Raw genomic sequence first — 21521 nt, 5'->3', positions numbered from 1 at the left:
TAAAAGAAATATTCTTTTAATCTAATTCTGTATGTCACTGACCATCTTGACATTTTATTTGTTGAAGACTGTGGTCACCATCCAAATAAACTATTTATTTTCCAATAAAGAGATATGACTATTAGAGAATAAAATCAATGGACAATCTATTTAAGGATTTCTCTGTTAATGTTTTTAAAGTCACTATAGTCAGTCCTTGATTTTCTGCATTTGAACAGCCAATTAATCATAAGAATTCTATAGAGTAGACAATGACACTAAATCTTTTCTAATATTATAAAAACAAATATAAGGTTGCGTCATTAATACTTTGGTTTAAAACATCTCATGTTCCTATTGTTAAAATAAAAAAAGTCTAATAATATGAGCCAAGATGGTGACCTACAATTTTTCTTTTTACTTTGCATGTAACTTGACATTTAAAATAGATTACATAAATAAATAAATCAGAGTCTCACATAGTTATGGAACAATTAAATAATCAGAATACAAATATATTATTATATCATACTACAAAGCCTTATATTTCTATAAAACCTTTTCTCATATTCATCAAAGCTTATTCATTGAACTCCTACAAAAACTAATGAGCAAACATTAAGTACTTAATGTAGATTTTCCCTATCCCTGGCATCTATGTGACCAGAAAGCTTAACTTTGTATATGTCTTTTATTAAAATATACATATATATGCACAAGTAAATAAATGCTATTTAAAGTATGTTATACAGAGATGTACATCTCTGTATACACAGAGTGGGCAGAAAAACAAAATAAAGCATTTTATACAGTAAGTATATATTAAAGTCTAATTGCTAATTGCTATCTCTATAATACAATGTAATAATTAATGTCTGTAACAAAAATCTCTAAATTATCAAAAGTAATATAATCTAAACTATGTTAATATTTGATAGTGTTTAAATACTGGTAAACTAAATCTGGTGGGGGCACTCTCTTTTCTATAGACCTATAATGGATAGGGATAAAATATATGCATATATGCAGTAACATTTTTATTCTTAGAGAAAACATAAACTGTCCTTAAAAATTAATAATAGATAATATAACATTTAGTAAAATCAACAAGTAACAAACAAGCAAACAAAATTCAATTCTATATTTTGGTCATGTAATGGTAGCAGGAGATGGGGTGTAGGGGTGGGGAGAGAAAGAAGGGAGGGGTGAAGAAGGAAGAAGGAGAGAGAGGCATTGAGACTAGAAAAAAATGAGAAAAATGGAATTTGATTCTTTTAAAATTAGTATTTCTTTACAAATTGTTCAATGTCTCTTAAGTGAGATTCTCTCTACTTGCTATTGACCTTCATCTATAATTTTCTATTATTCAGTTCTAAAACAGGAGACCAACTGAAAATTTGATGGATTATTAAATTGCTGCTATTCTTATTACTAAGGTTCATACTATATCGTATCTCAAACTCTAGCATAGTTTTAAAACAAAGGGAAACAAATTTTTACCTACAAGAAGAAAGTGTGAATATATACATCAAGATATAAATATGGTAAGGAAACATTTGCAAGAAAGGGTTAGAAAAAGACTTCTTTAATAAACATCAAAGCATTGTAAAAACTAAGTTAAATGGACAAAGTCTGTCTTGTGTTTTTTTGACCTATGTGTAAAATAATATTATATGTATTAGAGAACAAATTTGATTTAGCCAGTACTAAATTTACTATGTTGTTGATATGAAAGTTAAAAATTATTTTCAGATAAACAGTCTTTATTTACATAATTAAAATGGGAGCCTCAAAACAGACACTTAACGAGCTGCACCATTCCATATTCATTCCATTAGAAATTATTTTACTACTTATCCTAGACTTCTCAAGAAAAGCAGTCCAGTTGCTTAGGGCAAGTTCTTTCTTCTCAGATATGAGGGATATGAATTCTGCAAAAGCATTCATCCAAACAATCAAGTATCTATATTTAGTTTTCACAATAAGAGTTTCTCAAAGTTTCAAGTAAGACAGCTGTGCTCTGATTATCTGATAAAAAAGAATTAAACATTTCAATATTTTAATCTATTTTATTAGCCTATATCAATTAGAATATTTTACTAGAAATACATGTAAGTAATCTTTACATTTACTTCTCTCAGCTCCAAGATCTAAGATAGAATACTTCATGCCCAAAACATTCAGATTACATGGCTTAATGAGAAATAGAGAACAAAGATAATCAGCAAAATCTAAAGTTCATTTCCATTAATTTCTTTTTTAAAAAATTCCAAGGACACATAATTATCCAATGTTACTGGCAAATGGCAAAGCTACTATCCATCATCAATTTTTATTTACTAAGTATTATATAACCTTGATAACAGCAAATCATGAAACTTGTTGGTCATGAAATCAATTTAGTGGGTTGTGACTAGAAGTAAAAAAGAGAATAGAAAACATCAGAATGCAATAACAACAGTGTTGTTTTCTGAAACTTTTGCTGCAGTTATATTTATGTTCATAAATTGGTATGTGTTTATTTGGTCAGAATGTAAAATATTTTTAAAAATATAAAAACCATGATAAAGTAAATAAAAGATGATGTTATAACAAAAATACTGGAAAAGGGAATGAATATTTTGCACTGGTAGCCCTAACTGTATTAATAAAGTTTCCTATATAAGTTTAATGCGCTTACTTATTGTGACTAGTATGTGTTTCCTGCCTTTACTTTGTAGTCATAATTATGAGATTTCCAAGTAATGTAAGTATTATTTTCATTAAGGAAACAAAATGATAAAGTTGAAGTCAAAACTCAGAAATTTTCTTTTAATATATTTTTACCTGTTGGTAATCCTTTTCCTCTCAATCGGTCTCGAATAGCTTGGCTTCGATCGGGCTTTTGCTCACTGTTACAGGAAAGCTGATCTGTCTGTACACAAGTAATAAAAATCAAGTTTGACAAAAGGATCTCACTTTTGTTTTCATGGTAATTGTCTACAGAGTGACACTAGTTACACAATTTTTTTTCAGAAGGGACTGCATTAAGTAGAGTTAGATTCCACATCTTATTATTAATTTATACTCATTGGATAAGAATTATATAGCTCCATTTGGGTCAGTTCATCTTTAGGAAATTAAAAGGGAAGAAACAGTCACGAAAATGTAACCTAACAAAGGCACAAAATTTACCAGATTAAAGTAGTTAAAATTAGTAAAACTTGAAACAATAAATGTGAAGTGTTCCTTTTCCCTAACTGATAACTATTTTCATATCTCAAGTTAAATTATAATTTAAAATCACACTAATTCAGGGTATAGTAAAGTTTTCTCCTGATGTTAACTATGCATTGGGGGTATTAATTTAAGACCTTCTCTCCAAACAATTTTCTAGATTTCACCTATCAGAAATTACATTTGAGAAATGCTAAGTCTTTAAACTAAATGGATATATTGAGGGATAGCAATTAAATACTTTCTTGGGCCTCTTTTATAGTGAAACATTATATAAAGTAGATATATAAAGCTATATATAAATAACTTTAACCAAAGATACTTATTTAAAATAAAGCATGTTAAATTTGTCCAAACTCCACATTATAAGGGATGAAGAGTTAGGACACTGGGTTTACTCAGATGATCACAGTGAGAGAATGGTGAAGGAAAATTACTTACATCTGGCACCAAGAGCATGCAAATATATTGGCCTATTTACACACACATATACATGTTTTAATATTTCTCCATTATTAGGCTAAAACCTGTTAGAGTATGGGTTAAAAACTCATACCTAAGTGTTTTATTCAAGGCTCTCGCATTATGTTTCCTACTATAAGGGACTTAAATGGAAATATTTCTGAAATATTATCATTTAAATTGAACAAGTTATATTCTTCCAGATTGCACTATATTGTCAGTAAGTGAAGAGATACAGAACATCCTGCATTTTGGGGACTTTTGCACTGAAGCTGCTGTTAATAATATCTGTCATTTATTGAGCAGTTACTATATACCAGGCATTGCCTTAAGTGCTTTATACATTTTATCTTATTTAACCTTTGAAAGCAACCTCATGTGGTAGATATTATCAACTCCATATTACAGATAAAGAGAGAAATAACAGGAAAACTTGTTCTAAGGACCTCAAAACAGCTCATCACTACTGAAATTATTACTGCTTAGGTGGCATGTACTATTATTCATATTTTATGGTAACAAAAATTGAGGACAGAAATGTTATAACATCAAATTACTGCAAAAACCAGGACAAGTAACCTGGCCTGGTGAATTTTATTTTATAACTTATTAATTTTAAATGAGTAGGAATTATGGTCACTTAGAATGAACTTCACACTAGTAATACACCAACTCATTCAATCAGCCACTGGAGTTAATGGCTGAGTCAGAGGGACCCAGGCTCCAACTGTCTGTCATCCACCATGTGTGTGGCCATTGGCATATTACTGAGTTTTCTTGAGCCTCAGTTTCATCATCTCTAGATAAAAATAAAAGAATCTCTTTTAACCTGGAGTTGTTATGATGGATAAATGGACCATGCATGTAAGCCACTTAGCACAACACCTGGCACAAAGTAAATGCTTTAAAAATGGTAGCTACTGGAGTTACTTCTGTACAGTGATGTCCAGGAGACCAGGAAGAGCCATGGAAAGGTAGTGGGAGCCATTATTAGACTCAGTACAAATTTGTCTTTGTAAAGGCAGGCTCTCTGTATTCTGATTCCAATTGACCCTTCTATTCTTTCCCACTGGAAAACACCCCAACCTACCCCATACCAGAGTGACTACTGCTAACCAAACATACCTGCTCATTCCCATTTCACTGCACTTATCTAAGCTTACCTCCCTCTGCCCCAATTACGCTTTCTTTGTACAAGATCTAGTTCAAAGTGCTATTTTCAATGAAGTCATAACTTGCATACTTTCCCCTCAAACTTTCATAGATTTAAAAAAATTCTACTATGCTACTTTTCATAGACTTCTTTGCATTTTACAATTAAGCAAATGCATAAAACACTTCGGGTAAGAGCTCCTGAAGGTAAATTAAATATTTTATTAAATTGTATATCTCCTACAGTACCTAGCAGTTTTCATGTAGTAGGCTATCAAAAAACATCTATTGATATAAACTGAACAAAATACTAGTCTTAAAGGGATGGAGATTTTTATCTAAGAATAGGATAATTATTGGATGGATAATAGAATTTCAAGGAGGAATATTTCTTCATAGAAAGACAGAGGGGAAAAAATAGTTCCAGCAACTTTACTATAGGAGTAAAATCAGTAAACAGCAGAAAAGTTTTAAAGGAGGTGTAGTATAATAGAAAGATCCCTGGGCTGACTATCAGGAAACATAAATGCCATTTACAAAATGAAGGAGTTAGTATAGATCAACATTTTCCAAAAGGAGTTTTATAGAACATTAGCATTATGAAAAGATCTGTGAGAAAAGACCTCTGGGGCCAAATAAGTTTGGGAAAGATTTCATCTAAATACCTATTCCTTTTGAAAGCTAGTAATATAAACTATCATATTAAATACTCTAAGAAGTTCTGCAGTACAGATTTATTTAGTTTTTTTTTAAGTAGTTTTTTTCTCAAGATTATTTGTTGATAGTAGGAATTTTTTTACAAAAAATTATTTGAAAATATGTTGGAAAGTATGTTCAGATAGAAGGTTTTCAGAGATATTTAGCAGCATTACATTTGTTCAAAAATCACATGCATAAACAAATAAATCAAAGCTGAAGTTGCCCCAACTAAGAAAAGGAAATGGGCAGCAAGAATCCTATTCACTCAACCTCTACTACCTACTTTCTGCTCTACTACAAAACAGCAAAGGCTCCATGGTGTACAGTTTACAAACCATTTGTCTAGAAGATCTCTGGGACCTGTTTTTCATCAACTAGCAAAATACATATACTACTGCCAACCATTTACCATCCTGGTCAAGACAGGATACTAAATCCCTGTGGGAGAGGGAACAAATTAAAAGGAAGCAAGCGAGAACACTGCAAAAAGTGGCAAATTTATAGTCCACACAAAGGAGAAGGATCACTTAGAAACTGTAACCCTAAAGGGAAAGGGGTAGAGTTTAGATTCAGTTCAGGTATCAAAACCTAGGGAGTCTCTAAACCAGGATAAATAAAATAGAATATAGGTTAAGAAATGCAAGCAAAGATGGGAGTATTAGAGAGTTTGTTTCTCTTGGGGTTCTTCATATCCAAGATGAGAGAATATGGAAGATTCCAGGTTTTGAGGCAATCTGCCAAGGATACAAACATGTATGCCTACATAACAGGTGCCAGTGCTCAAAGAAGATAAGGAGGGTTCGGGATATATCCAAGGGATACAGATAAATGAGTGGTCAAGACAGAGGTATCGAGTAACACAAAATGCATATAAATATTTCCAAAACCCATTTTGCATGTCAAAGTGTTTTCCCTAGGTGTTTTCCCCTAGAAGATAGAACCACTTGCTAAAAGCTCCTTAGAACAAAATGTAAGGAAGGAGGCAAAAAGAAACATTTCCAGCTCTATCATGCTATGATTATATGATAAGTTCAGGAAAAATATTTCTTAAAAAACTCACAAAATCAAGGAGACTAAGTCATTGAAATGGGCTTCTAAACTGGATACACTATTTCAAGTTAACAACATCAGTATAAGAAATTCAATTTCCTATTTCCAGCCTTCATTGAGAAAATGATACCTATGATAAATCTTTAAATGAAAGAAAATTTTGTGATATGTTACCTAAATTTTAAAATGACTCTATTTACAATTGGAACTGCAGCTTACCCCAGAAAGATTTCCCAGAACCAGTTTTACCAACTGTTTCACGTAGGAGAAGGAAGGTGCACAACTGGTATTCCTAATGTGGGCACTGCAAGCATCCAGGACAGTTCGAACAGAAACCCGAGCGTAAATAACATCCTCACACATTCCAAGCAATATGCTGTTGAGATGTTCTCCAAGCTTGATAGGCTGCATATAAAGAAAGGAAAACCATGTTGATAAATGTGAGTAAATCTTATCCAACATGAGATAAGTCATGCCAGGAAGCACAGTGGAACAACGCCAAATGTGCTCTGAATTCTGGGAGGAAATGAATTTTTTAGATAGTAGCATATATATTTTACTACATTTTATCTTTTCACATTCCAAAAATTTTATTAGCAGAAGATAGACTATAAGTCTCCTAACATTGAAAGTATTAGAGAAAAATTTTGTTTTATTGTATGTTAAAGAAATGGAATTCCTTGGTTATTCAAATGTTTTGATTAATAGTTAATATATATTATTTAAAATGAATAGTCAACTCATATTTGATAAAATGCAATGCATTAATATGTATTAAATTAAACTCTCATGATAACTTAAAAGAAATTTCAAATACTGTGATATGGCAATGACCCTCAAGATACTTATAATTAAAGTCCCCATTACAGTGGTTGTTAAACAGAGAAGCTAGGATATGAGGTTTTAAAATTATATAACTTAATTTATGGAATATTATATCCAAATGGATAATAAACGTAAAAAAGGGTGATCAATATTACTCACTAAAGAAATGCAAATTAAAATCACAACAAGCCACCATCCACTCAGCAGTATGTTTAAAACCATACCAGCAACTAGAACTCTCATCATGAACATAGGAGTTTAAATTGGTACATTCTCTTTAATATTTGGCAATATCTACTAAAGCTAAACATATGCCTTCACCTGTGACCTTGCCACTTCTCACTCATTTGGGTATAATTTCATCCTTTGTCTTGGATTAAATGTAGTGGCCTTTAAGAAACCTTTCCTAACCCTCCACGTCTGTGTTAGAGGCACTGACTCTGTTTTTCCATAGTACCCTCGATTTTCCCTGACAGCATTCATCACATTTTGTTGTAACTGGCTATGTAGTCATTTGTATCCTCCAAAAGACTCTATAGGCTCATATTTATTATTTATATTTATAGGCTATAGTCACTAGACATTATATTTCTAATGTCTAGTACAAGTACAGTGTCTGATATGAGATAGGAGCTTAACAAATACTTGTGAATTAATATGAATATTAAATATTTACAAAACGGTTATTGATATTGACTTTATTTCCAGTTACGAGAAAAAGTATGAAGGGTGAATTATAGTCTGTGATCACATTTTCATGTAGTTAGGTTGCATAACATATTTGATACCAATATTTCCAGTAATAATTAAACTTTCTCCTGTATATTTACAGAACTAAAATAAAACACAAAAAGAAAATATTCAGTACTTCTTCGTGATGTAGAATCAGACCAAACCAAGTTCAAGAATATCATTCACCTTTTATGGATCTTAAGGGTTTGGGTTTTGGAATAAAAATCTCAAATGCTTGTTACTTTTTAAATTAAATTAAAAAAAAAACCTCCCTTGTTTATTATAGTTTTTGACTTCTAAATGTCTGAAATAAAACCTGATTCTATAAGTTAGATATTTGCTTTGATGAAATATAGCTATTTTTCTATTATCACTATCTTTTACTATGTTTATTTTAGATATTGAAGAATCAAAATTACTTTAGAAGATTAAATGTAACAAACCTTTTTTTTTTAAATTAGAGGAGTTGTGTGTTTACAGAAAAATCATGGATAAAATACAGAATTACCACATACCACCCCTATTATTAACACCTTGCATTAGTGTGGTAAATTTGTTACAATCCATGAAAGAACATTTTTGTAATTGTACCATTAGCTATAGTCTGTAGTTTACAATAGGGATCACTGTTTGTGCTGCACAGTCCTATGTTGTTTTTTTAAAAATTTTTAAAAATTTTATTCTGGTAACATACATATAACCTAAAATTTTTTCTTTTAATCATATTCACATATATAATTCTGTGTTGTTAATTACACTCACAATGAGTGCTACTGTTACTACCATCTATTACCCAAACTTTACAACCAACCCAAATAGAAACTACAATTTAAGCATTCCTCCCTATTCCTCATGCCCACCCCAGCTCCTGGAAACCTATATTCTACTCTCTGACTCCATGAATTTGCTTATTCTAGTTATGTCATATCAGGGAGATCATACAACATTTGTCCTTTGTGTCTGGCTTTAAATGCAACAAACCTTTGATAAAGACCAAAAGCAGCTCAATGGTCAAGAGTATAAAACTTCAGGAAGTGTTAATTTAATATCTGGGCCTGCTGCTTCAGGGAGTAGTAAAGTAAAATTTTGAACTGATAAAAGAAACAAGTGATGAAGTTCTCATACTGTATTCTGACATGTAGGTAGAGCTACTATTCCTACAGTTCATGCACCAGTAAAGGTATCTCTTTCAGTACAAGAACAGGTTATCAAGGACATTTATGACCCCTCTTATTAGCCATTAAATTAAAATAAAGTACATGCCTATTTCTCTTTTATAGTTTTTTAAGAGGACAACTACAACTGACAGGTTGTGTTGCTGAAGCCAGGGTAGTTATTGCTATAATTATAAGACTATTTCAAAAATAATTTATTTAGTATTTTATTACTAGTTCATTCTGAAAGTGTAACCTCACATATCAACAACCAGCAAAGAAACTGTGGTGTAGCTGACAGTATGCTGCAGAAAACATATACAAATAGGTGGAAGAACTTTTTTAAAAGTATAAAATTGTACAAATGCAAACACTGTAATGAATGTAAAAATCTGACTTACTTGGCTCTGAGGTACTTCATGATCAGCCCCCCAATACAGTGTCATTCCAAGTGAATAAATATGAATCTAGGAATAGAATTTTTTTAAAAACCATCATTTTATAGTAAAACAAAATAGCAAATTTAGCAACTACTATATATTCATAAATTTTGTTCCAAAGAAAGTATAACACAATTTGAAATCATCATTTTATATTTTGCATAAAAGCATGTGAGGACTTAAAACAGAAAATAATACTGAAAATGATTAGAAAAGACTTTTTTGTCTCTTGTCCTTGCCCCTTCCATCCAAGTCTCAAGTCCACCTTCTATGAGTATTTTGATTCATTTTTATTTATTCTAAAATTCTTTATGCAAATTCAAGAAAACAGGATATATATTTTTATTTCTCTCTTCTTTTACAAAAGGTAAGAAACTTGAAAAATTATTCAGATCCTTGCATTTTTAACTTAATAATAGGGATGTTTCCCTATCAATGCTTAGAGATCTTCTTATCCTATTAACTGTTGCCTAGAATTCCATTGTGTAGCTGTAGCATTGTTTATTTACTCTGTTATTAATGGACAATTAGGATGTTTCCAAACTTTTGCTATTATACATAATGTTTCAACAAACAGCACTGTGATATGTCATTTTGTACATGCAGATGCTTCTCTGGGATTATGGAGGAAAAGGTAAATCATCTGTAGTTTTGATACAAATTGTCAGATTTTCCCTACATAGAAGTTGTATCATTTTGCATTTATACCAAATATATTTATTTTGCATACATATCTCTAAACATCTAAGAATATCTCTAAACATCTAAGAGTTTTGTCACCAGACTTGGTTTTGGATTTTTTGCCAATCTGAGAAGTGAGAAATAATCTCTGCAATTTTGATTTTAGCATTTTTCTTACTATGAATGGATGGAGCTTAGTATGTTTCATATGTTTAAGTCCTGTTTGCATTTCTTCTTTGTGAACTGTTTGTCCTTTGACCATTAGGAATAATTTAACTAATTTTAAAATAAATATTAATATTAAAATTAAAACAATATGTGGCCAGTGTAAGAAAGATGAATTAAAGAAAACCTTACCTGAGGGAAACCTGCTATTATAAAGTACTAGTGGTGGAATCTGCATAGGCATACTTTATGAACCAGGGCCCTATAGACAATGTTAAACTGGGCAAATTTTGAACCACTTCTCATTTCAGCTTTTGCCTCTACAAAATGAATACATACTATTTTGTTTAGAGCACAGCTGTGAAATTAAATGCTATTAAAATATAAAACATATAAGCGCTTGACAGCAGTGTATTTTTCAGTCTCTTATCCTTCCCTCTGTTATCATCCTCATGTCTATACAGAAATGCCTGAGAAGAGGGAATTGAAAGCTTCAAACAAGCTCATAGGAGGATAACATCTTAACCCATAAGTTCAGGATTCTCAGTATAAATGATATATATGCATGTGAATTATGCTTTATTTTGTTGTTATTGTTAAAATTCTGTTTCCCGGGCCTATTAGTGGTATCTAAATTTGTGAACGTTTCAAATTGCTCTTTAAAAACGAATAGGGAGGAGAGAACCTAAGATGTCGGCTAGGTGAGACAGGGCAAAAAAACACCTCCCTGAAAAATACTAGATAAAAACCAGAAAGTGACCCAGAACACCACTTTCAGCATAGCACCAGCCAAACAAGGTCTGCTAAATCCACAGGGAACGTGAATTTGGTGGAAGCAGGAGTCTGCATTCTGAAACGAGTGAGTGAGCCAGCTGAAAGTCTGGTGGCCATGCTGTGGTGTGGGGAAACAGTGGGCCGGCATTTGGAGATGGACTAATTCTTTAAAAAAAAAAAAAAAAAAAAAAAAAGCCCGGGAGCGGCTGCAGATAAGACGGGGAGAGCTGTGCAGTGAAGCATGGTGGGAGTGGGCTGGGCTAACACCTCGGTGTCTGGCGTGGAGGATACCCCTTCCCACACCGGCTGCTGATTGTCTTGAGACCAGGGGAGCAGAGGGGAGCCAAAAGGAGAAGAAAACCACATTCCTTGCAGGCATCTCTCCAGTGGGCGGGGGACGCTCCTGCCTGGGGCCGGACCCACAGCCCAGAGCTGCGCCAAGAAACCAAGTGTGATGGGAAGTCTTTCCCGCAGCACCACACACACGCCACAATACCAGCCATGGACAGTGGCCTTTAATGCACCCACGGTTGATTGTCCCAGAGCTGGGAGGGCGGAGCTGTGCGAAAAGGGGGAACTTAATGCGTCCCATTCAACCATCTTTGAAGTAGGCTGGGAGCGCCCCTGCACAGCCCAGTGACCCAGGGCTTCCCTGGCGGGCCGGCGCACACTTGTGACGTGGTGCAGCCCTCCCTTAGCAGAGGTCCTGGAAGAGCACAGCTGGGAAGGGGGGAACTGCTCGGAAATCCGAGGGACCCTATGCGAATACCAAGGACTTGTGGGTCAGAGGCAGAGACAATCTGCGGGAAGACTGAAATGAAGGCTTAGGCCCCTGCAACAGCCTTAAATGTCTGGGAACACCTGGGAGGTTTGATTATTAAAGCTGCCCTGCCTCCCTAACCACCCAGACACATGCCCACATTCAGGGTGGACAGCACCAACAACACACTCAAACTTGGTGCACCAATTGGACCCCACAAGAATCAGACTCCCACACACTACAAAGACAAAGTTGGGGAGAACTGACTTGAGGGGAATAGGTGACTCACGGACGCCATCTGCTGGTTAGTTAGAGAAAGTGTACGCCACCAAGCTGCAGTTCTGACAAATTAGGGAATAAGTAAAGCAAACGCCAAGAGGCCAAAAACAACAGAAAATTTTAAAGCATATGATAAACCAGACAATATGGAGAACCCAAACCAAAACACCCAAATCAAAAGATTGGAAGAACAGTACTTGGCACAATTAATCAAAGAACTATAGACAGGCAATGAGAGCATGGCACAGGATATAAAGGACATGAAGAAGAGCATGGCACAGTATATAAAAGACATAAAGAAGACCATAGAAAAGCATAAAGAAGATATTGCAAGAGTAAATAAAAAAATAGAAGACCTTATGGAAATAAAAGAAACTGTAAGCCAAATTAAAAAGACTCTGGATACTCATAATACAAGATTGAACAACAATTCATCCTCCTTGAGGACCACAGAACAGAAAATGAAAGAACAAAAGAAAGAATGGGGAAAAAATTGAAAAAATTGAAACGGATCTTAGGGATATGATAGATAAAATAAAATGTCCAAATTTAAGACTCATTGGTGTCCCAGAAGGGGAAGAGAAGGGTAAAGGTCTAGAAAGAGTTGGGGAAAACTTCCCAAACCTTCTACACAATATAAATACACAAAGCATAAATGCCCAGCGAACTCCAAATAGAATAAATCCAAATAAACCCACTCCAAGACATATTCTGATCAGACTCTCGAATACTGAAGAGAAGGAGCAAGTTCTGAAAGCAGCAAGAGAAAAGCAATTCACCACATACAAAGGAAACAACATAACACTAAGTAGTGACTACTCAGCGGCCTCCATGGAGGCAAGAAGGCAGTGGCATGACATATTTAAAATTCTGAGAGAGAAAAATTTCCAACCAAGAATACTTTACCCAGCAAAACTCTCCTTCAAATTTGAGGGAGAGCTTAAATTTTTCACAGACAAACAAATGCTGAGAGATTTTGTTAATAAAAGACCTGCCCTACTTCAGATTCTAAAGGGAGCCCTACTGACAGAGAAACAAAGAAAGGAGAGAGAGATATAGAAAATTTTAACAGACATATATAGAACATTACATCCCAGGTCACCGGGACATACATTCTTCTCTAGTGATCATGGATCTTTCTCCAGAATGGACTGTATGCTGGGACATAAAACAAGCCTCAATAAATAAAAAAGAAAAAAAAATGAATTTGTTCAAAGCACATTCTCTGACCACAATGGAATACAAATAGAAGTCAATAACCATCAGAAACTTGGAGAATTCACAAACACCTGGAGGGTAAAAATGAGGGGGAGACGAAAATATTCCCAGATAATCAAAAGCTGAGGGACTTCACCACCAGTAGATCAGTCCCATAAAAAATGCTAAACAGAGCTGAGCAGGCTGAAAGGAAGGGACACTAAACAATTGACTGAAACTACATGAAGAAATAAAGATTACCAGTAAATATCACATGGTAAATATAAATACCAATACTACTGTATTTTTGATTTGTAACTCCACTATTTACTTCCTATAGGATCTAAAATACATAAACTGTAATGATAAATCAGTGGTTTTGGACTCAATGTAAAATATGTAATTTTTGACAAGAACTACATAAAGGTGGGGGAATGGAGGAGATAGGAACATGGTTTATGTGTCCTATTGAAGTTAAGTTGGTATAAAAGAAAAACAAGATTGTTATAGATGTTAAATTTAAGCCCCACAGTAAACACAAAGAAAGTATCAGAGAATGTGACCATAGAGATGAAAAGTAGACTAGGGGTTCCAAGAAGTGGGGGAAGGGGCAATGGGGAGTTAAGAAATGAGTGTAGGGTTTCTGTTCGGGGTGAAGGGAAAGTTCTAGAAATGGATGGTCGGAAGGTGATAGCATTGCAACATTCTAAATGTGATTAATCCCACTAATGGAATGCTAGGGAGGGGGTGGAATGGGGAGATTTAGGCTGTATATATGTTTCCACGAAAAAAAAAAACAGACAGTCTAAATAGATGACAATTAAATGCCAAGGATGATCCTGGATGGGATCTGAGGATGGAGGAGGGGAGGCTCAAAGGGACACAGATGGGGCATAAGGAAAAAAAAAGGAAATAAAGAATGTAAACTTTGTATCAGGGTTGTATTTCTTGAAATTCTTAGCTGCGCTTAATGGGATTGCATAAAAGAATGTTCTTGTTCATGGGAAAGGTATATGTGAATTGTATTGTTCGTTCAAAGATGTGTGCAGCTTGCTGTCATATGTTCGGACAGAGCAATAGATGATGGATGATAGATAGGGAGGGAGGGAGGGAGAGAGGGAGGGAGGGAAAGAAAGAAACGGTGGTATGACAGGATGTTAAAGGTGGTGGATCGGGGTATCAGGGGAGGGGGTCGGGGTATGCTGGAGTTCTATGTATGGGGTTTGTACTGTTTTTGCAACTGTTCCTATAAGTTTAAATTTATCTCAAAATAAAATTTCTTAAAAAAAAAAGAATAGGAGTAAATGTGTGTAAATAACTTTTACTGTATAAAAGTTATTTTTATGCAAATAAACTTGTATAAAAACTTTTACTGAAACTATATCCTAAAATTCAAGTGATTATTTTCCCAATTTAAAAACAAATATATTATTATAAGGTATACCCTGCTTGGAATCATCTACAGGGGAAAAAAAACCCCACAATCATTTGAGTCTGCATTTATACTTTTATATTACCTAAAAAAAACTAAAACATTTCCTTGTAACATTATCTTAATTTTGGTTTACAATTATTTATCAGCAGACATACACTTCTGTAAAACTTACCTAAATAAATACTATTCTAACAAATGATCTAAAATGTTAAAATCATCTAATTTGAAACATTAATCTCTTTCATCTTATCAAAACTTTGGATGAGGCCTTAAAAATTTTGCCTAAAATTACAACCACTATGATCTTTTTATTGCAGAAAAAAATTAAAATATAGAAGAGTTGGGGAAAAAAGGAAGAAAAAGTAGCCATTCAAAAATCCAACACTTAAAAATGTCCACTGTTAATAGTTTTGTACAGTCTTCCATTTATGCAGTCCTTTTTAAGTATAATGTTATGACTATACGAAATGCTCTATTTTTGTCATCCGCTTCATTTTCTAATTTTATTATATTGTGATCAGTGAACATGGTCTGTATGACATCAACTGTATTTAGCCTTCTTTGGCAGCAATCTTTCTGCCTGTCTTTCTTTCTTCCTCCCCTCCCTCCCCTTCCCTTCTCAGTATAGTGTAAGACAAAGTCATTTGACATATTAAAGGGGCACATAGAGAGTACAATAGGGTCAGAGAAAGTTTTAGATCTACAGTAAAAGCTAGCCAGGCAATGAGGGGAAGAAGTGTGAGTGGAGATGGCATGAGGGGTACATGGAAAGAATATTCTAGGCTGAAAGAACAGAATATACAAAGACTGAGAAGAAAGCACTTGGCACATCCAAGACACTGAAGTAAATTCAGAATGGCTGAAGCATAGAGTTTGAGTTAAAGACTGCTCAGAAACAAGGCTGGAAACTACAGGAAGACCTTGAGGGCAAGGTTAACAATTCCAGAGTTTATCTATGCGATAAGGAGAACCTGAATACTTTTAATCAGAGAAGAAACAAGATCAAATAAGGATTTTCAAAAATGTACTGTCTGCAGTTTAAAGAACCGACTGGAGGCAGGATGACTCTTAGAAAGTAAGGCCCTGGTCTTTGTGATGGACTAAACTAAGGTAAAAGCAGTGAGGACTAACAGAAGTAGACACCTGTGAGACCTACTAAGGATGTATAATCAATAGGAATTAATCACGGGCTAGATTTAGGAGAGAGGCCCTAAGGGTGAATAAAAAATTAAGAATGACATCTTATGTTCTTCCTTATAAACCAGGGAAATGAAAGTCTATTCATTTACAGGGAGCAGAAAGAAGGAGAGAAGAGCTTAGTTTCAGATCTGTTGAGTCTGGGATGCCAGTGGGACATTCCAGGGTAGCTATCTAGTGAGTAACTGTACATATAAGTGGAGAACTTTGTGTTAGATATATAAATGTGGGAGCTGTCAGTACAAAGTCAAGTGATTTTTAACCTTTTACAAAGAATCTAATAAAAGCTGAGAGCCTTCTGTCCAGAAAAATATGCATACATGCAATGCTTCTTTGCATGTAATTCTGAATTTTCAGTGACCTCCTAAAGCTACTCCTTTGACCTCTTAGGGTATTCCTAGAAATTGTGTTACGATCCCCTGACATATGAAGAAACTGTACAAATTTACTTGGTCCCAACTTTCCTTTTCTTTCAGTATTTAAGGGTGGTGGTGGGGGATACTGCCTCCAATTATTTTAAAAGCAGAAAACTGCAGGTTGTCCTTCTCTGTTTTTTAAAAATTAACCCTCCCTCCTCCCCCCCCCCACACACAACCATTACCTTCTACATTTCATAATATTTTACATATCTATGAAGCACATTTGGCTAGTTTGGAGATAGAGCCAAATATCTTAATAATATATCTGATAACTTATTTAACTTTAAGCTACTGGAGACTGGAGGGCTGGGAACACTAGTATTCATGTGCTGCAAACTAAAATACATTTTCATGCTTTAGAGGAGACCTACTTACTGTAGAATGACCTGGGGACCTGCTGAAGTATGATGTTTTAGGGTACATTCTGTCTCCCTATCTATCTTTCATGAGGCTAAGTTTCTATCAAAAGAATTATTCCTTCAAGTTAAGATCCTACATATCCAAAGGATGAAATTACGTTACTTGACAAAAATAACACATTAAGCCATAAGCACTCCATAACATACTGCCAGAAGTTAGCTTATTAGATAGTGGAAAATAAGTTTAAAAAGAAACGGGAGTTTTAAGAAGAATTTAATTCCTATAGCACTTTGTACCTATCCCATCCCCAGCATTTAAACATTTCAATTTTCCAGTGTAAAATGTGGACTCCACCATTGGACAATCCTGGAGTTTCTTTATCAGTGACTCACACAGTAGCTGGTATATAACAAATATATTTGTCAAATTATGAATGAGTTAATGGGAAGGAAGGTGTAGGGGATGAACTGTTAAGATTTAACACAGATATGTATAGTATAGCAGTTAGGGGCATTTGATCTTTTTTTTTTTTTGACAAGTTCATTTGAGTCTTCTGCTAAGGTTGGGAAAATGAAGGTAATAGTAATGCCCTTTTAATTATGACCCTTGATATTGAGAAAGCACAGAAATGGTAAGAGTCACAATTTCTCATATTTAAAATGCACAAATCAGTCAGTGGCAATGAACACTTAAATCAAGATTTCCTTTAGTTTATCAGGAATGCAGTACAAACCCCTAGTGCATATCAATACCCTTGAATGAGAAATCACAAGAATTTGATTCAGTTCCAATCTTCTCAACACAGGTTTCAAAAGAACTGCCAAAAAAGCACACTACGCACCAAGCAAGCAGGAAGTAGGCAAATTACACAGTTAAAAAGAAATGCCAGAAGACCAAAGAGCTTAGGACGACATGTAAAAACCAGTCTAGCAATGAAAAGGGACATGCTGTCTTGAAAAGACAAATTTTAAGGTAAATAGAAGAAAGTACCTATTTACATAGCTGGTAGTAAGGTAAATATTTTCACACAACTATTTGTGTGCATTAACAAAACACTTTAAGCACAAGTCCTATTGAATTAAGGGGACATTTTCATGTGTCACGATTTTACTAAGCACTCACTATTATTCACAGTACTATGCAAGCACTGAGCATTTTAAAAAAATTTATATACCATCAACAGCAAGCATTTATTAAGTGCTAGGTCAATGGTATATCCTTAACTCTGAAGTGTATTAAATGCTGTTATCATCCAATTCTTCAAAATATCCTTGACACATTGAAACCAGAAAATTGTGCAATATGGTTATCCCTTGGATCTTTGCTTTATGTTTATGTTGTAAACAGTGGATGTAATCAAGAAAATTTGCCTTTGATTTCTTTGTATGTAGTATTACACTGGAACTTCTGAAGCATGAGGTAAACTAGAAGCTCCAATTAGACTCTCAAAGAAATCAATTTTAACATAATAATGGAAACAATTCCACACCTATTCTATTACCAACACTTGCTCCTAAACTTAGCAAACTAGAGTGGCTTCAATCACTTTCCCCAAAATGTGGTCTAATAGTTGCTCCTAAACATGGGGGTGATTTACTTGTTTGAAGTTCTTGACATCTCAGGGTAAATCAGGGAAACCCTAAGCGCATCAGAAAAGCTCTTGTGTGCCTGAAATTCCCAAAGGTGTACTATTTTTCTTTTAATGTGGATTTTAAATGCCTCACAGAAAGAATTCATAGACACCTATGAAAAACTAACTCTTAATTTAAAATACTTCAGTAGAAGTATTTTATACTAAGACATCCATGGCTTTACTCCATTTCAGTGCTTCTTAGATATTCTGAGGTTCACCAGACCTTTTGGGAAACTGGTGAAGTTAGGGACACCCTCCCCCAAAGTTCTCATAAACATAAAACTTTGTATACCATTTCACTGGTTTGTAGATACCCTGAAGCCTAATTAAGATACAGAAATCTCAAGAGTTAACTAATCTGCACACACATCATGCCTATTTCTAATGTTCTAATCACCCTGTCTTTTAAAAGTTTTTTAATTAAATGAATCATAGAGTGTATGTGATGAACACATACAGTTTAATTAATAAAAATGAATTACTTTGTACGCATAATCCAGCTTAATAAATAAAATACTATCAGCATATCTGAATACCTTCATGATATATAACAATAACCAACACCATATATACTCTACAGTATACAAAATCCTTTTAAAATACCTCATCTCACATAATGGGAAATTTTGGGCTAATGCCTTAAACACTGGCAATTCATTATCTCTACACCTCATAGCTATTGTCTCCCTTCACAGTTGCTGGTACATCCCAAAATTCAAAACCACCTATGGAATAGATAAGGTAGATAAACTTAAACTTGGATTCACGCCACCAATTTCTGTCAGTCTTTTTTCAGATCCATAACTGGTTCAAATCAAGATCCCTTCCTACAGCTTAATCATCAACATACACACACTCAGTCTCTGAGAAGGGAACATTCCCAGCAATTGTCGTTAGAGGATAAATTGGTACAGTCCCTTTGGGTGGAGATTAGGCAATGTGCATCAAAATTTAATATGCACATACTTTTGCTTTAAAAATTTTACTATTAGGAAATTTCTAGACAGGTTAATCTCTACACTTTAATGGAATGATAAGTGGAAAGGGATGCTCATAGCTAATTCTAAATCCTCCAAAGTTCCACATCAACATTACCCACAACCTGCAACACAACACAGTATGTTTTTGTCCAAAATTTCTTTTCACAGCCTTGCTGACAAAATTAGATTTTCTTCTTAGGCCAGTGAATCACCATACTCAGACTGGATATTTTTGTTATAAACTTTTCCCTCTCTTTCATTGTCCCATCAAATAGATTGTAAGATAACCTTCAGTTTTGTTTCTGCCATATCTCTTCATGTACTCCTAAGTGTTCACAAGGCATTATACATTTTTTACTTCTATTCCCCAGGCCATTAAAACCTCCCAATTTGATTCCCACACAATCTTTGATCTCCCTAGTTATCCACTTGTGTCAAACTTCACCTTCAAAATCACAAACCTCAGTACTTTCCTAAAAACATGATAGATCTCCATTGTCTCAGAAAAAAAGTCTCAAGTCCTCAGAAGAAAGCACTCAAAGCCTTCTCATTATGGCTTATGTTCTCCCTTTCTTTCCTTGACTACAGCCCTCCAGGTGGCAAATACTTTGACTTATGGATCTGACCTACCATTTCCCAATAACCATGGACAATTTCTTACCTCTTATCATTGCACATTCTAACAATCCTTCACTATCTATCTTCACTTATCTAAATTCTACTCATTCTTCAAGGCCCAATGCACATGCTACCTTCTCTGTGATATCTTTCTACACTAAAAATTAATTGTTTCTTTTCGGGCTCCCCAAACACTTTATGGTGTCTTATAGCATTATTTCATTCAACTACATATTACAGATTGTGCCATATATGTTGATCAGGGCCAATGTGCTAATTATTTTTGTACCTCCCTCATAAGCACAGTGTTTTATACACAACAAGAATTCACTAAGTATTTGTAAAAATGAATTAATAATGGCTTATATTTTTTCTTATTTTTTTCAGATCCATTAAATTTTTATAAAACTCTTATGAATTCTTAAAAAATTAAATATGAACTTCTTGGAATATGTGATCATTTTAAATAATGTAAATGAATTTTTTTCAGAGGGCTGAGTTGAGCAGCCTGGTTTCTTTACTTTTCTACACCCCCTCCTGCCCCCCTCACACACATACAAAGAAAACAAAAACAAACAAAAAAAGACTTAACAGTTACCTTTTCAACATCTGAGAGAGAAGTCAGTGACTGGTTTTGAAGAACCTCTGGTGCAGTGAATGCTCTAAGATCCTGGTTGGAAACATTTTCATCTGTAAATGATACACTTCCAGATGGCAGCAACAGCAGGGACCATGGAGAAATTATGAATCCAAGGGCAGCAGGATCAGTTATGCTTACTGGTTTGTAATCATGTAGAATCACAAATAAAAAGAAAAAAGATAATTGATTAAAAATATAATAAAAGGAACTAGAGATCACTTATATAGATATATACATGTAGCTCTTAATGTGCAGTTATATATACCAAATCAACATGGTACAAAAAGGGAGCAGGTTTCATATACATACTACTGCTAGCATTATTAACAACAATGCCTTGATCTGGCTTAATCTTTCAAAACCTACATGGTAGATCCTAGGAATTAGAAATAAAGAACTTTCTTTGCCACTTATAAGAATTAAACTTGGTACAAGTGCTTTATCACCAAGATAAATAGGTATGAATAACAATCAGTAGTTTTCAAACTTTCTTTGGACCATGGATTCTTTTGAAAAATTGGTGAAAGCTATGGCCCCTTTCAAGGAAGTTGCCTATAATTTAAGAACTTCAGGGTATACCACATCTATGGCCCCTGTTTCAGATTCCCTGATTTAGACAAGTATTCTGAAAATGTTAGAAATTTCCAACCACAATTAAAGTTTCCTTTTGCTTC

The 21521-nt window shown here is 34.2% G+C and overlaps 1 protein-coding gene across 1 annotated transcript in view; it reads right to left on the bottom strand.

Moving 5' to 3' along the window:
* The window catches only part of PTPN13 (protein tyrosine phosphatase non-receptor type 13), a 239306-nt gene that overhangs the window by 110692 nt on the left and 107093 nt on the right, over positions 1 to 21521 (bottom strand). The window contains 4 exon segments of the mRNA XM_037830204.1: positions 2806 to 2893; positions 6778 to 6963; positions 9671 to 9736; positions 20806 to 20984. Coding sequence (XP_037686132.1) covers positions 2806 to 2893; positions 6778 to 6963; positions 9671 to 9736; positions 20806 to 20984 — 519 coding nt within the window.

Source organism: Choloepus didactylus, chromosome 3 (genome assembly GCF_015220235.1).
Source record: "Choloepus didactylus isolate mChoDid1 chromosome 3, mChoDid1.pri, whole genome shotgun sequence".
Taxonomy (NCBI): Eukaryota; Metazoa; Chordata; class Mammalia; order Pilosa; family Megalonychidae; genus Choloepus; species Choloepus didactylus.
The sequence above is the reverse complement of the archived record's forward strand: the minus strand, read 5'-3'. Positions and strand labels throughout refer to the sequence as shown.